We start from the raw sequence: 16,148 nt of genomic DNA on the forward strand, positions 1-16,148 counted from the left end.
TAGCCCTGCCCCACAGGGTGCTGGGTTCTATAGCTCTGCCCCACAGGGTGCTGGGTTAGTAGAGCCCTGCCCCACGGGGTGCTGGGTTAGTATAGCCCTGCCCCATGGGGTGCTGCTGGGTTACTATAGCCCTGCCCCATGGGGTGCTGTGTTAGTATAGTCCTGCCCCACGGGGTGCTGGGTTCTATAGCCCTGCCCCATGGAGTGCTGGGTTAGTATAACCCTGCCCCATGGGGTGCTGGTTACTGTAGCCCTGCCCCACGGGGTGCCGGGTTAGTATAGCCCTGCCCCATGGGGTGCTGGATTAGTATAGCCCTGCCCCACGTGGTGCCGGGTTAGTATAGCCCTGCCCCACAGGGTGCTGGGTTAGTATAGCCCTGCCCCACGGGGTGCTGTGTTAGTATAACCCTGCCCCACGGGGTGCTGGGTTCTATAGCCCTGCTCCATGGGGTGGTGTGTTAGTATAACCCTGCCCCACAGGGTGCTGGGTTCTATAGCCCTGCCCCATGGAGTGCTGGGTTAGTATAACCCTGCCCCATGGGGTGCTGGTTACTGTAGCCCTGCCCCACGGGGTGCTGGGTTAGTATAGTCCTGCCCCATGGGGTGCTGGGTTAGTATAGTCCTGCCCCACAGGGTGCTGGGTTCTATAGTCCTGCCCCACGGGGTGCTGGGTTAGTATAGCCCTGCCCCATGGGGTGCTGGGTTAGAATAGTCCTGCCCCACGGGGTGCTGGGTTCTATAGCCCTGCCCCACAGGGTGCTGGGTTAGTATAGCCCTGCCCCATGGGGTGCTGGTTACTGTAGCCCTGCCCCACGGGGTGCTGGGTTAGTAGAGCCCTGCCCCACGGGGTGCTGGTTACTATGTGACGGCGCATTTAAAGACCGTGCAGTTTTTCTTCTTGCTGTAGTGTAGAATGTGGCAGTTAGGGGAGGGGCCCTGGCAGTGATTTCAACCCCTGGTCCTGCACCCCAGGTGTATGTGTCGGGGTGCATGTGTGTGGAATGGAGCTGGCACACAGCTCCCTGCAGGGTGGCTCAGCCCAGCTCAGCTATTTTGCACGGGGCATATTTCCACACCAAATTCAGCAAGGCCCCAGCCCTGCAGTCACTGTCTGGGTGCTTCATGTAACACACGGGCCCTCGGGACCTGCGGGCAGGCCAGGCTGAGTGTGCACTAGTGTGACACAACACCCCCACGCCCCGCAGTGATGGATAGAGTGTAAGGGTGTCTCACACACAGACACACTAGGGTGACCAGATGTCACGATTTTATAGGAACAGTCCCGATTTTGGGGTCTTTTTCTTATATAGGCTCCTATTACCTCCCACCCCTCATCCCGATTTTTCACATTTGCTGACTGGTCACCCTAAGACACACAGGGGAACCGAGGGGAGGGGGGGCAGTCACACATACATGGGGAGGGTCACACACACACATTGGGGGTATATTCGGTCACACACATGGAGAGTGTAGGGGATCTCTCTCACACACACATGGGGAGTGTAGGGGGAATCACAGAAACACACACAAACATGGGGGCATAGGGGGATCTCACAAACACTGCCTATGGAAGTGCATGGGATCTCTCATTCTCAGATACAAAGGGGAGCATGGGGGATCTCTCTCACACACACGGGGGGGAGCATAGGGGATCTCTCTCTCTCACACACACAGGAGGGAGCATAGGGGATCTCTCTCTCACAGGGAAGGAGTGTAGGGGGATCGCTCTCTCTCTCACACATACACGGGGGCGGGAGCGTAGGGGGATCTCTCTCTCACACACACACACATCCCGAGGCGAGGGGCCAGCCCAGCCCAGCCCAGCCCGAGGCCGCAGCGCCTTGGAGCTGTTCCCCGCCCGCAGCCCCTTTGTGTCTCTTCCCAGCAGAATGAAGTGGCTTTTTTCTTCCCAACATGTGCGGGCCAGACAGCAGCAATGGGGGTCGGGTGCGTCCATCTCCCTGTATGTGTGGGGGAGCTGAGTGGATGGTTCTGCAAGAGCCCCCCATTGCTGGGGGAATGGAGCTGCAGAGCCCCATTGCTGCAGAGCCCCCCGGCTGGCTCCCAGCCTTTCGCCCCAGTGCGGGCAGGTGCTGGCACCAGGCTGGGGGCGGCTGCACGGGCGGGGCTATGCTCCGCGGAGGGAGCCCCCCTCGCATTTGCCCCCGCCCCACCTAGGGCAATTACCTGGCCGCGAGCCCCGCCCCCTGCGCTGAGTGACAGCCGCCGGGATCACATGGGGGGCGGGCGCTGGACTCGCCACCTGGGAGCCGCCACAGCCGGGGCCGGAGGAGGAGACGCGCCGGGGATGCGCTCGCCGCCGGCAGCTTGTGCATTAGCAGCGGGCGGGGCGCCGGCCCCCTTCCCCATGGAGCGGGGCTGCTGAGCCGCTGGGCCGGGCCATGGTGGCCGCCGCCCCCGCTGCCGCCGCGGCGATGAGGAAAAGCTTCCTGGTGCCCGAGATCAAGCCCCTGGATCAGTATGACTTCCCCCGGGCGCGCAGCGCCGCCAGCCTGGCCTGGGCGCTGGCCAAGGGCTACGGGGGCGCAGGTACCGTGGGCCGGGCGCGGCGGGGGGCGAAGGGAGGTACCGCGAGGGGGGCCTGAGGGGCTGGGGGAGCCGGGGAGGGGTGAGGAAGGGGGGATCGGGATTATACCGGGCTGGGGGGTAGGTAGAGCTAGAGGGGTCCGGGGATCTGGCGGGGATTCTGCATTATAGGGGGCTTGGAGGGGGTACGTGCTGGGGGGCCGGAGGGAGTGCTGGAGAGGGAGGGTAGGTACACGGCGGGGGGGGGTGCACCTGGGAAGAAGAGGGGGATCTGGATTATACGGGGCTGGGGGGCAGGTACTGAGGAAGGTTCGGAAAGCTCCGGGGGCCTGGGAGGGGGAAGCCCAGGATATAGGAGGTAGGGAGAGAAGAGGGGGTTGGATTATATGTTGTGGAGGTAGGTATGGGCCAGAAGAGCCCCGATCACAGGCTGGAAGGAGGAAGAGGGAGGCTGGGCAGCCCGGATTATGGGGGGAGAGATGAGCTGTAGTCTGTTGTGGTGGGAGAGCACTTAGCTGCTGCAGTGGGGGTGATGGGGTCTCTTGTTGCTGGAGGGAGGGGGGAAGGGAACAGAGGAACTCCCCCAGCTCCACTCACCTGCCTGCTCTGAGCTGGGGGCAAATAGGGGTCCCTCCCCCCGCCATAACCCTGCCATGCCTCTTCCTAGCAGGGCCCTTGTTTCCGGGAGCTTCTGCTGTCTGGCCTGGCATCTGGCTGGCTCTGTAAACGCCCAGTCCGAACAATAGGCTGGGGGGTTTGCCCTCCATCTCAGTGCCCAGAGAGGCTTTTTCTGGCCCTGGTGGGGTGTGCTGCACCAGAGATAGGGCTGTGGTGTGTGTGTGGGGGGTGGCAAGTGTGGGTCTGGCACCTGCAGTGCAGACCCTCCTTCTCAGCAGCTATGACATATGAAAGGGCTGCCTGAATATTCAGGAAGATGGGGAGTGGGTGGGAGGGGGTTGTGTGCTGGTCTCTTCCCCCCACTCCAGCCCTGTCTGCAATCTGTTCCCAGGCCTGCTCTGTGATTGGAGAGGGGGGATGTAGAAGGGCTGGGATTTAATCTCCATGTATTTTTCTCTCCCTGGCTGTCTCTCCCTGAGGCCCTGGGTGGGCAGGTGTCTCTCTCCCGGGGCGGCAGGGTGGAAAGGACCTGGTGGGCAAAGGATTTTGATTGAGGGCCGTGTTTGTTCCTCTATTTGTGTCTGATCTTGGACGGGCAGAGGGGGCTGCTGTGCCCGACACTCCCAGCGCCTTAGTCTCCAGCCCTTGGGCTCCTCTGTATTGTCTCCCACCGAGGCCCTTTTGTTGCAGTGGCAGGGCCTGGGTGGTGGGAGCTGTGTGGTGACGTGTGTGCGTGGCTAGGTGAGCTCACACTGCTTTAACCCTCTGCTTGCTGCTGCTGTGCGCCCAGGGCCGTGGGCAGCTGGCTGGTGCCCCGCCCTGCCAGGCTGTGATACCGTCTGTGTCCGGTGGCCTTGGCAGGTGTCGCTGTCAGACCTTTATCTCTGTGTGATGACGCTGGAGCTGGAAAAGCCCAAAGGGGGAGGGAATTGTCCTCACTGCTCTGGGCCACTGCCTCCAGCAATGGGGCTTCTTCTAGCCTGTGTTAGCTGCTGATGTGGCCCCACGGGGAGGCAGTTGGCTTGCCAGCCTTCCAGGGTGTGTCCCCGTGCCCAGGGCACCTGGCTAGTGCTGGCACCTGCCCTGGGACGTGCAGCTCAACAAAGCCTGGTCTGGCCAGACCTTCTGAGTGAGGAGTGACTGCAGACATTGCCTATGGGGCCCAGAGACTGAATCTGGGATGAGGAGGGGTCCCCTCTGGGTGGGAGCTTCATGGAGAACCCAAATTGTCCCGTCTCGTCAGTGGGGTTAGGCCTCATGCGCTGGGTGTGTGTGTGTGGGGGGCTCCTAGATCCAGGGTGTTTGGGCTTCCCCTGCTCTTACTCAGCACCACCACCTCCCCCTGTGCCCCTTTGGCAGGGCAGCATGCTGCCCCCAGGCCTATGAGGAGGCCCTAGGCCTAACAATGGGACTGGGATCAGTCGCCCAATATGGTCTCCCTCCTTCTCTGTCTGTAGGGTCCCGCACCAAGCTCAGTCTGACCTGATGTTCCAGGAGGCCTGGGGATCAATTTTGGGTGGTGGTAGGAAGGGGTGACCGACCCTTCCCATTCGGGGCTCTCTGTTCCTTCAGCCCCCCAGAACAGTGTCTTCTACCCCGCTCCCCATGCCCCATTCCCCTGAGCTCCTGACATCCCCGGCTCCCAGCCAGCTGTGGGGCTCTCCTGCCTCTGCCTGGCCTCTGATCCTCCCCAGATGTTTGGCTGGGAGCAGCTCTGTTTCACACATGATGGGGTGGGGGGGCCCCCAAACACCCTCCACATGCTGGCTGGTGGGGGAATTCCTTTCCCCTCCTAGTGCTGTGCGGCTGGGAATGGGAGGGGTGGCAGAAGGAGCCGGTAGTGGGGCAGTGCATCCCCATTGGGGTGGGTGCTAAGAGCCCTGTGTCGTAGGCACAGCCTGGTGATGAGGGAGGGAAGCCCCACTTACTAGCAGTCAGCCTGGGGGGAGGGGAGCCGTTTGGCTGAGACTGCTGACCTGGAAGTAATGTGGGAGGGCTTGAAGGCAGAGCTGCAGCCAAGGCGAATGCTTGTGGACTAAGGGCTGGTGCTCTGCGTGGGCTCTTCCCTGTCAGGAGTGAGTGCTGTCAAGGCCATGGGACAACGAAGAGCTAGCGGCCTGTGGCCCGCTCTGTGCGGGAGTTACTCACTGGCTTCTAGAATGCAGCTGGCTCTGGGGTGAGGCTCGGCAGTTCAGAGGAAGTGAAGGCAGGTTCTGCCCTAGCTGGGTGTTACGGGGATGGAGTTGATGACAGTAGGGTCAGGGCAGGGTGCAGAGTTTGCCAGCCTAGTGCTGTATGTGGAGCGAGGGAGGGGGCCCAGCTGAGAACAGGTTCCCCCGTCCCTGCCCTTCTGTGTCACACACAAACAGCCCAAGCAGGGAGGCTGCGTCATCTGCTTTGGACCCAGGCCAGGATGGCCCTGGTGGGGCAGTGCCAGGTTCAGAGTCCAGGGCCCTGCTGGGAAAGCAGCTTATCTTCAGCCCTGGCAATGCCGACACCCGCCGGCAGCCCTGCCGACCTGAGCTGGGAACACACGCACGGCGCCCGCTCTGCGGGCCCCAGTGCTGTCTGCATTCCAGCGCTGAGGCCTGGATGGGTTTTGGGCTGGCTGTGGAGTGATTCAGGTCCCATCAGCGCTACAGACCGGGACTGGGTGTAACCAGTGGAGCTGGGTGGTGGGTACGCAAGGCCCTGGTAGCCACTGTTGGTGTCTATGACGGGAGTGCCTGCAGGTTCTGCCTGGGGGTGTGGGGAGAGCTGTTGTGCTGGCTACTGCGTGGGCTCCCCCAGCTGCGATTAAGGGGTCCCATTGGGCCCAGGACTGCATGGATCCCTAATAAGAGACAGTCTGTGCACCAAAGAGCTCCCAGTCAGTAAAATGTGGAGGGGAAACGGAGGCACAGAGGGCAGCTGCACAGCAGGTCAGTAGCAGAGCTGCGAATTGAACCCTGCAATCCTGACTCGCGGTGCGGAGCTGGAGCCACTAGAGCCCACTGTCGCCCGAAGGCCAGAACTGTTCTCCCCACTCTTTCAATGAAGCTCGGCTCAATGGGCCCAGGCTCCAGTGGTAGCCCCTACAAGGGTTCCTGCCTGTTAGAACTACAGAGATTCCCATCAGCACCTGCAAACTCCCCGGCTGTTCAGAAATGTCACAGGCATTGCAAGACCCTTTCTGCATCCCAGAACTCCCCTGCTAGGGCAGGAGTGTGGCCTGTGCTAGCACAGCCCCCCTGGGGGACAGCGGGGCCTGCAGGGACCAGGCCTGGAACACAAGTTGTTGGCATGTTGCTGTCAACACAGGCAGCGGCAGCAGCACCAGCACCAGACGAGTCCTGACAGGATCCTGGCCCAGCTGCTCCAACGCCATGTTCAAACCTGGTGATTTGGGCAGGGGCGGGGACTCCTGGCTGCTGAATTCCTGTGGTGGGAAGGCTGGGAAGGGAAGCAAGCCAGTTTCAGCTGCAATCTGGGCAGGCTGGGATTGCCAGGGCAGGGTGCCTGGGTATGTGCGCCTGTCCCACCCCAGAGCCAGTCCGCCCCGATCACACTGACCCTTGGACTGCCTAATTGAGCTGCATCCCTTGATGCCTGTTGTCCACCCTCCCCCCCACCCCCACACACGCGCACACTGGCTGCGGGGGGGTTCCTGCTGAGCCGCTCTAGAGAGCTGTGCTGAGGGAGGCTCTCGCACCTGCTGGAGGGACAGGGGTGATGGGGGCGGGGCGCAGGGAGACTGTGGCATGGAGCCAGTCCATTTGGGGCACTGACAATGGAGGTGGGTATCTCTGTAACCCGCATCCCCCTCCCCAGCATTGTCTAGCTCCTTTGGGGGTGGGAACAGGGACTTCTGAGTACCTTCTCAGTGCAAAGGGACAGAGGCCAGTGGAGGAAAGCTCCCACCACCCCTGTGGCTACCCCAGTATGGTGTCTATGGCTGGGGTCTGCTGACCTTTGCTGTCTCTGCCTTGCCCAACCTGGAGAAGGGCCGTGGTGGGGGAGAGGTAGCCCCTGACTCCCTCACCCCGGGACTGCTACTCATCAGTGAAGACAGGTCACTGATTCAGAGCGATTCTGGATTGCTTGGTAAACTGGGCGCACAGAAATATCCGCCTTTTAATCTGGTGAAATGTAAACATAGGCATCTAGGGACACAAAGCGTAGGCCAGACTTACAGGATAGGGGCTCTGGGAACCAGTGACTGGGGGTTGTGGTGAATTATCTGCTGAACATGAGCCCCCAGTGTGATGCTGTGGCCAAAAAGGCTAATGCGATCCTGGGATGCATCAACGGGAATCTTGAGTAGGAGTTGAGAGGTTATTTTACCTCCGTTTGGCACTGGAATCCTGTGTCCAGCTCTGGTGCCCACAATTCAAGATGGATGTTTGTAAATTGGAGAGGGGTCCGAGAAGAGCCACGAGAATGATGAAAGGATTAGAAAGCTGCCTGTGAGTCTGTCATTCCATTCAGCTTAACAAAGAGAAGGTGAAGGGGTGATTTGATTAGTCTACAAGAATCTGCATGGGCAAAACTATTTAATCCTGGGCTCTTCAACCTTGCAGACAAAGGTCTAACCCAATCCAAAGAGTGGAAGTTGAAGCCAGACACCTTGAGGGTGGAGGGAAGGTGTACGTTTTTAGTGGTGTGAGTAACTAGCTGTCGGCACAGTTTACGGGGGGTTGTGGTGGATTCTCCGTCACGGACTATTTTGAGATGAAGATTGGAGTTTTTTCTAAAAGCTCTGCTCTAGGAATTAGCTTGGGGCAGGTCTCTGGCCTGTGCTGTACAGGAGATCCCAATGGTTCTTCATTCCCTTGTGATGTCCCAGTGCCCTGGCAATGGCTGCAGCAGTGCATTCTGGGATCCTGGATCTCCAATGGGGAGCAGGCTCAGGGTACCTCCCCAATGGGAGGTGCTGCCCTTCTCTACCAGGGAGGCTCTGGACCCACGGTGGGCCCATGTCCCTCCCCACCTCCCCCAGGTGCAGGGTCTGGGGCTCCCCACAGTGGCCCAGACTCCCTGAGTGGCTTTTACTACTGCCCAACTCTGGCTTCTGGCCTGGCCAAGAATGGGGCCTCTGGGGGGGAAGAGGAGGAACAGGGGGTGAGGCCTCATGGCAATGGGGGGCAAAAACCCACCTCAGGTCCTTCACCCCACCAGGAAGAGGCTGGCGCTGCCCCCGAGCATCAGGCAGGTGCCGAGCGGCTCCACCGGGAATCTGGGATAAATGCTGTCCAAGAGTCATTTAGCCCAGGGCCAGGACTTGAAATGTACAGGACTGTCTTGCCCCATTAGGGATGGGCAGTCCCCTTATTTGGAGCTGGCCTGGGACCCCACTGGGGGCAGCTGTGCAGGCACTGCATGGAGTGGCTTGTTGCAGCTTCTCCTTGCCTAGTGTAGACAGGCCCTGTCAGCCTTGTCTCCCAGCAATCCCCTGCCCCAGGCTGCTGGCTCTAGGGGGCTACAGGGTGCTGGCTTCTTGGCAATGACCTTGTTGTGGGCGGGTGGGGGAATGGAGAGCCACTCTGCCTATATTTTTCTCTAATCCTGGCTGGTCAGCCATGTGCAACAGCTCTCAACTAGTCCTGGTGCTGCCTTAACCCCTGGGCCTCCACGGTCACTGTGCCCTCTGCCTCTGGTTGCCCACACCTCCTATTTGCTGGAGCCACCTCCAGTTTTGGTTCCCAGCTGCTGCCCCCACTCCTAGCACAGCCTGCTGGTTCCTGCAGCCTGAGCTCCCAGCGATGAGCAGGCCCTGCTGGGAGGTGGGGGCAGGGGGTGCCTTCTCCTTCCCCAGGCCCATGTCTGGACTCTGCCAGCCCATCCCAGCTTGGGAGATTTCCTTCCTGATCTCCTCCCCCGTCACTGAGGCTCAGCTGATGCCCTGATACACTGGAGTCAGGAGGGATGTGTCCCTTTCTTACCTCAGCTAACATCATTCCAGACACTCATGTGCTGCATGGACTGCAGGCCCTGCTGCACCTGGCCCTGAGCCATCAGGTGGCACGGCGTGTTGGGACCCGTTGTCTCCAGGGGCCATGCCCTTCCCTTGCAGCTGAACTTCAAGCCTGGCTCCTGCCAAGCGGCTGGATGTCTCACATCATGTGCGTCTGTGCAGGCCCCCAGTCTTGTGCCGTGGTTCCTCCGGCACCTGCATATGCCTCCTGTGGGGCGGAGAAGCTGGCATCTCATGGGGAAGCTGTGCTGGGAGGTGTTCTGGCTGGTGTGGTGGGGGCAGGGCATTGTCTAGCGGGTTAGAGTGGGGGGCTGGGAGTTAGGCATGTGTCTAAACACCCCCTCTGTGCTGGTCTCCCAGTCAGTTACCATTATCCCCATTTCAGCACCCAAGGACTGGCCTGATGATGGTGGGTGAGGTGGGATAGGGGCCTCTTGGGTGCTGGGGGGAATGAAAGGGGCTGCTGGTGTCCTGTGGGAGGCTGCTGCTTTCCCGGCTGGGGCATGGAGGCTGTGCCGTGCCCATCCTGCTCGGTGCCACATTACCAGCCAGTCCTGTCTGTGCTTGCGTTTGGGGCCCTGAAGCTGAAGCGGTGTTGGCTGATTGGTCGGGAAAGTCACACAATAGTATTCCCATTGGATGAGTGTGCAAGCGTTCCCACCATGAAGCTGGTGGCATGTCCTGGGTGCAGGTGCTGTGTGGGTCTCCCTGCCAGTGGCATGCCCTATGAGTGATCAGGCCGGCAGCTGGGCATGGGATTCAGTATGGTCTGTGCCCTTCCCTGGGGCCTGGCTGTGGAGATGGGGGCAACCATGTAGGTCAAGAATCCCCCTTGGCAGCAATGCTCACGGCCCCAGGATTGGGGCCTTTCTCTGGGCCTGGCTGCACGTGAGGCATTGGCACCTCTGGAGCAGGAACATGGGCTGCCATCTCCAGGACATGGCCAGGGGCTGGCCCTGAGTTGCTGGGAGGGTGCGTGCAGGGGCCTTCGTGTCCTGTGCAGCTCTGCCTTTTGGTGTGCACAGCGTGGACTCTTATTTGGTGATGTAGATATGCTGCGGTGGTGGCTGCAGGTCCCAGCGCTTTGGAGCTAGGGTGAGCCGGGGGAGGGGGGAAGACAAGTCTGTGGGTGTCTGCTTGTGCCAGTGCCTCCTGCCCCATGTGAGGGGAGCCTCGGGGGGTGCCCAGTGGTGATAGACTCTAGGAGTTCAATCTAGTTAAACAATGAGAAGGTTAAGGGGGGTGACTTGATCCCAGTCTGAGTTCTTATGTGGGGAACAGCTATTGGCTGAGGGGCTCGTCGTCTAGCAGACAAAGGCCCGCCCTGAGCCAGGCTGAAGCGGGACAAGTTCAGCCTGGGAATAAGGTGCATGTTTTTACCAGGGAGGGACCAGCTCCCCCAGGGCGTGGGGGATTCTCTGTTGCTGCTGGCTGTTACAGCAAGACTGGCCCTTTCTCTTTCCACCCTGCTCTAGCCTGTGGGGGAATGAACCGGGCAGGCTATCCGGCAGGTCAGACTGGATGATCACAGTGGTCCCTTCTGGCCTTGGAGCCTATCAGCCTCCTCCAGCTGTGGGAGCCCGTTGGAGGCTCTGCAGGGATCCCTGACATCCGGCCCCAGGGGCTGGGCCCAGCTCCGGGCACACACTGGGGACTGTGTCCCTGCCTCATGGTCTCCAGGAGGCCGGGTGGCACCGTGCCCTGGTCCCAGCTCCCACTGCAGGCTGGCCCAGCCTGGGGACTCTGCATATGAGGCTAGTGTGCCCTGGGTTGGTGCCTGAGAGATGCTGGGGCCTTGGAGACTGTTCCCTTCACACACCCCCTCCTCCCTCCAGGATTCCCTCCCGCTGCTCAGAGCAGTTCTGCCCACCCCCCTGCTCCCGCAGCAGAGCGTGGGTGTTTGGGGTGCAGGGAGTGCTCTGTGTGGGGTGAGGGCAGTGCCAGGCCCAGTTCCCCAGCTCCCACCTCTGGGCAGCTGAATGTGCGTGGCTCCCCTCTGTACGTCTGGCAGGCTGGGGGAGGGGCTGCTTCCCAGCTGTGCTTATCCAAGATAAAGCCGGGCAGGCTCCCCGGGGGCGAGGGAGGCCTGGCGCCCACCCAGCGCTGCCGCGTTCTCCTCACAGCCTTGCCCAGATAAGCGGCTCAAGCAGCGGGGTGGGATTAGCTCACTGGCTTGCATCGCCAAGGCTGGTAGCACCAGCATGGAGCTCCCGGTGCAGGGAGGCAGCCACCTCTGGGGTGGGATGTGGCAGCTGCCCAGCTGTTTGGGACCTTCCTCCACTCCCTGCCCTAGTGGCAGGGGGCAGGGCTCCCGGAGAACCCAGGAGTCCTGACTCCCCAGGTTTGGGCCCTTGTTTCTCTGCTGCTGTTGGCAGCTCCACACTGATCTCTTGGGGGCTGTTATTGGAGCCCCGCAGCTAGTGGGTTCCTGCTGAGGTCAGCATAGGGAACTACTGGCCAGTCACCCCAAGGGGCAGGAGCAGGGCTGTGCACTCCAGCCCCCCAGCTCTGTCACACAGGCCCTTTGTGTTGCTTCCTGCCACTCACCCTCCCTTTGCGCCCAGCCTCAGCGGGGTCCCGGGGGCCGTGTGTCAGGGCGTATTGCTGTGGCTGTCCCAGGCCTGTTCTCCTTCCCCAGAGGCTGCCCTTTACCACTCTGCCCCCCTGAGCTGGGCTCTGCCAATCTCAAACATCAGGAGCTGCTTGGGAACCAGTGTCTGAGCCCTGCAGCCCCCCGCTATCCCAGCCAGGGCCCCTTAATCCCAGTCTGCTCCTTCCTCCTGTCAGTCCTGCACACAGCTCCTTGCTCCAGAGCAGAGATACTGCTGGGGCATGTGATGTGTAGCGGGGCTGAGCCGGGGCCACGTAACTATGCCCGGGGGGCTGGGGTGTCTGCACCCACACTACCCCCACCCCGTCCTGGGATCTGGCTGTTCCCAGCGTCGGGTGCTGGAGGGGCGGGCGGGTGTCATGGGCACGGTGCCACGGGGGGCGTGGTGTCTCCGTGCTGGAGCCGCAAGTCCCGTGTGCAGCAGGGACTCTGCCGTCAGGTGATGCTGACTCAGCCGTGTGGGCTGCTCCACCTGTTCCCTGGGGGTGGGGGGCACTCTCCCCGCTCAGGAATGTCATCCCCCCCCCCCGTGTGTGTGCATGTGCATGGCGGTGTGGGAGCTGGTGCACAAATCTCATGTTTTACATCCTTTCTGCATAGAAAACAGCAGCAAGAGGGCCCATCTCTTCCTGCCCCTTTGTGTGGGCGGGAGAGGGGACTGCAAGGGGTGTTTGCACCCTGCCCCCCTTAATGATCCTGACATTTATGTCCAAGGTAACATAAGCAGTAAGTGGGGCAGAGCCAGGGAGAGAACCCAGGAGTCCTGATACCCAGCTCCCCTGCTCTAACCCATTAGATCCCACTCCCCTCCCAGAGCTTGCAATGGAACCCAGGAGTCCTGGCTCCCAGGCTGCCCTATTGAGAACAACCTGCTGAAGCTGGTGGGAGCTGTGGCGCTATCTGGGTTATTGATCAGTCCCATTCCCCCTAATATGGGGCTGGTGTGTCTGCGCCCAGCCGTGATCCCCCCTGCCCCAGTAGCCATCTGTGGCGGGGGGCTGGCACAGTGACCTCTGCACCCAGGTTCCATTAATCCCAATGGCTCTGTTCTGGCTGAATTCCCTCTGCACCTTGGTTAGCCTGGGGTGAGTGAGTGAGCCCCCTCCCTGCTGCTCTCCACCAGCAGCCCCCCCAGAAGGGGATGGGGCTTGGGGTGCTGCCTCCCTGGAAACTGTACCCCCAGGTAAGTTCCCCTGGCTCCAGGATCTGTCCTGCGAGTTCCCAGTGTGGGGCTGTGGGGTAACACCAACAAGTCTGCTGGGGCTGGGCCCAGGGCCAGGAGCAGCCGGCCTGGCCGGTTTCCCTTCCACCGTAATGGCTCCTGCCTGGGGCCTGGGGATTACGTTGCAGGAGGTATGAGAGATCCTGGCACCCCATCTCTTGGGGGGGAGGGGGGTAACTCACGGTGTGGGGAGCCAGGTGGTGCCTGCACTGGGGGTGCCCATGGCAGGGTGGGCAGGGGTTCCAGGCAGGAGCACCTGGAATGCATGTGCCATCATGGCAAAGACTAACCCCCGAGTGCTGCATGGGTGGGGGGTGGGGACATTGTACCAGCTCCATGGCCAGCAAGGGGGGGCACCCCAAAGTGCCCCAGATCAGGCTGGTGCAAAGGGATTGTTCCTAGCAGCTGTGGGGCCTCCTAGGAAGGTGACTGGCTGCCGCTTCTGCCTGCCGTCTGGGGCACTCTGCTAGGAGGGGCTAGGGGTGCTGGCTCAGTCCTGCTGTTGGGGATGGGGTGGCACAAGACTCTGGAATTGGTGCCTCCAGCCACCCTCCAGCAATGGCTGGGAGCTCTTGGCTCCCTCATGGCCTGTCATAGTGAGATCCAAGATGGCAGCACATGGAAGTGTTAGAGTTGAACTCATGTCTGGGGGGTAGCAGTATAGAGCACTGCCTGCTTCTCCCCTCCCCCCCCAGGAGCAGAGTGGGAGGCTGGGCCAGCGCAGGGAAGTGGGTCTCAGCCCCTCCTGGGAGAGCTTGCTGCCTGTCACTGGGTCCCAGGTGAGCCTGTCTCAGTCTTGGTGGAGCCCGCCTTGCGGTGACTGGACTGGGAGTGGGAGGGCTGGAGCAGCCCAGTGGTGTCATTGCCCCTGCACTGCTAGTGGGGATTCTCCCGTAGTTGGGCAGGGACCCGGTCTGGCAGGGTGCGGAGTGGGTTCCACCTCAGCCAGTCTGCCGCATCGCAGCATCTCTGCGCTCGGGCGCAGTGCACTGAGAGAGGTTGGAGGCCATGCCGGGGAGGCAGGTGACACTAGGATGGGAGGTCTTGTGTAGCTATGAGGTCTCTGGTTAGTGACCCACCCTTCTTCCCTGCCACAGCACAGGGGTCAACTACATGGGGGTGGGAGTGGGCTGGGACTGCAGGGGTTAATGGAGGGGAAGGAAGTCAATGGCTATTGCGCAGGGGATGAGATATAGAGAGTCTGGAGGGGTGTGTGTGTGTGTGTGTGTGTTGGAGGGGAAGCAGCTGGGTGGGAGGCTCTGAGCCCTGGCTGGTCCTGTCAGCACTGCTCTCTGAGGGATTGGGATGAGGGGTTGTCTGTCTGCAGTCTCTCCTGGCTGCTGTTTGAGGGGAAGCCAAAGACCCTGGTTGTCCTGGGGCTCCCTGTTGCTGGAGGGGCTGGCTGGGGTGTGGGTGCGCTCTGGGGGGTTGTGAGAGTTGGGATCATCCCCCTGTGCTCTGTCTCATGCTGGCTGCTATGCCCCTCCTGCCCCCGGGGGTGACCCCCCCCCCATCCTGATGCACCTGCCCGCCCCTCCCCATGCCTGGGAACCCTGTCGGCTCCATCCGCCTCCACCTGACGCCCTGGCAGCTCTGGGCGAGGGAGGCAGCGGGGCCATGGCCCGTGGGAAGACATGTCGGCCCCTGCTTCTCATACCCCAGGACGTGTCTGTACAGGCGCCGGGGGGGGGGGGGCAGCTCCTGTCTGGGAGCTGGGAATCAGGGTGGGAGCCAGGCTTGCTGCTGTGGGGCCCCACAGGGGCTGGGGGTCCCCTTCTCCAGCACTGAGTGATGGGGAAAATCTGTTTCTTCTCCAGAGTCCCTATAGGGGGAATGTATCATGGGGGGAGTTTTGGGGCTTGGTGAGTGGAGGGCTCAGAGTGGGACTCTGGAGGGAAAGAGGGCCATGGGAATTGGGGGGCGGGGGGGAGAGAGCCCATGGGGATTCAAGAGGCTGTGAATGGGGTGGACCATTTGGGACATGGGGGGGCTGTTGGGGGATAGTTAGTGAGGTGTTCTGGGTGAATGGGGAGCCATGGGAGATCTGTGGGGATTCTGGGTGAGTGAGGGCCCCCTCAGCAGCTCCTCACCCCCTTCTTCTTGTAGAGAACGTGCCGGAGGAGCTGCGCGACCCCTTCTACACAGACCAGTATGAGCAGGAGCACATCAAGCCGCCCGTGACACGCCTGCTGCTCTCCTCAGACATTTACTGCCGGGCCTGCCGCCAGGTGCTGCCCCCTGACGATGCGGCTGCGCCCGCCCCCAAGGACAACGCTGCCCTGCTGGCGCTGCTGGGGCACCGTGGCTTGGCCCCCACCTACCAGGACAAGGCCGTCAAGGAGGCCGACCTGCGCCAGAAACCCATCAAGATGGTAATAGCCAGGGTGGAGGGACTGTCTGGTGACTGCTTCAGGGGTGCATGTTCCAGTGCAGTAATTAGGGGGGGGTGTCTAGGGTCCTCCAAAGAGCTTGGGGGGGGGCAGCTTCCAGACTGCCCCTTGCCCCTGGGGTGTCTCCCTGTGTGCGGGTATGTCCTGTCCAGGGATTTTTCTATGTATCGTGTGGAGAGGGAGCCTCTGCTGCGGGGTGTCCTGTGGTGCCAGGTGCCTGGACACCCAGGACAATGCATGGTTGTGGGAGGTGCCCAGTGGGGCCTTGGCTGGCCGAGGCTGGAGGGTGCTTGGGGCCCAGGCTGGGCATTGGAAGGGGCAGATGCTGCCAGGTCAGGGAGTGGGAGCTGTGGTGCCCCCTGGAGTAGGCTTCTTATGGGGAAGGGCATGAGCCCAGCACTGCGGGAGGCTGATCCATTTTTTGGGGGGAGGGAGCAAGCACCCTGGATTGGGCAGGTCTGCCCCCCCTCTCTGCCCATCCTGGCTGCCACCTCCCCCTGCAGGCACTGGGCACAGGTCTGGGAAGTGCATTGGCGTCAGGGTGGGGCCTTTACGAGCTGGGATCCTGAATGGCACCTGAATCACCATGGGGGGGGGGGGGTGAGGGGCCTATCTGCAGGCTGGGTGCTGAGCTGGGGGCCCTGCCTGCTGTGTGTGCTGGGGGGGACTTTCAAACCCAGAGAGGGGCCCCCTCCCCTCCTTAGGCTGGGCCAGGTTGCTGGGTGTCCAGGTGTAAAAGGTAGAGGGGGCTGGTGCCCTGTGCGAGGTTAATGCTGTCTGGAGGGGGGGTGCTATTTGTGGGTGATC

The 16,148-nt window shown here is 61.6% G+C and overlaps 1 protein-coding gene across 1 annotated transcript in view; it reads left to right on the plus strand.

The window, feature by feature from the left end:
- The first annotated feature begins 2,402 nt into the window (after window positions 1-2,402).
- The window catches only part of CAMSAP3 (calmodulin regulated spectrin associated protein family member 3), a 35,522-nt gene continuing 21,776 nt past the window's right edge, over window positions 2,403-16,148 (plus strand). Inside the window, exons 1-2 of the mRNA XM_065419668.1 lie at window positions 2,403-2,550; window positions 15,058-15,323. Of these exons, the coding sequence (XP_065275740.1) occupies window positions 2,403-2,550; window positions 15,058-15,323 (414 nt within the window). The remainder of the gene's footprint in view (window positions 2,551-15,057; window positions 15,324-16,148) is intronic.

Source organism: Emys orbicularis, chromosome 19 (genome assembly GCF_028017835.1).
Source record: "Emys orbicularis isolate rEmyOrb1 chromosome 19, rEmyOrb1.hap1, whole genome shotgun sequence".
NCBI classification, from domain to species: domain Eukaryota; kingdom Metazoa; phylum Chordata; order Testudines; family Emydidae; genus Emys; species Emys orbicularis.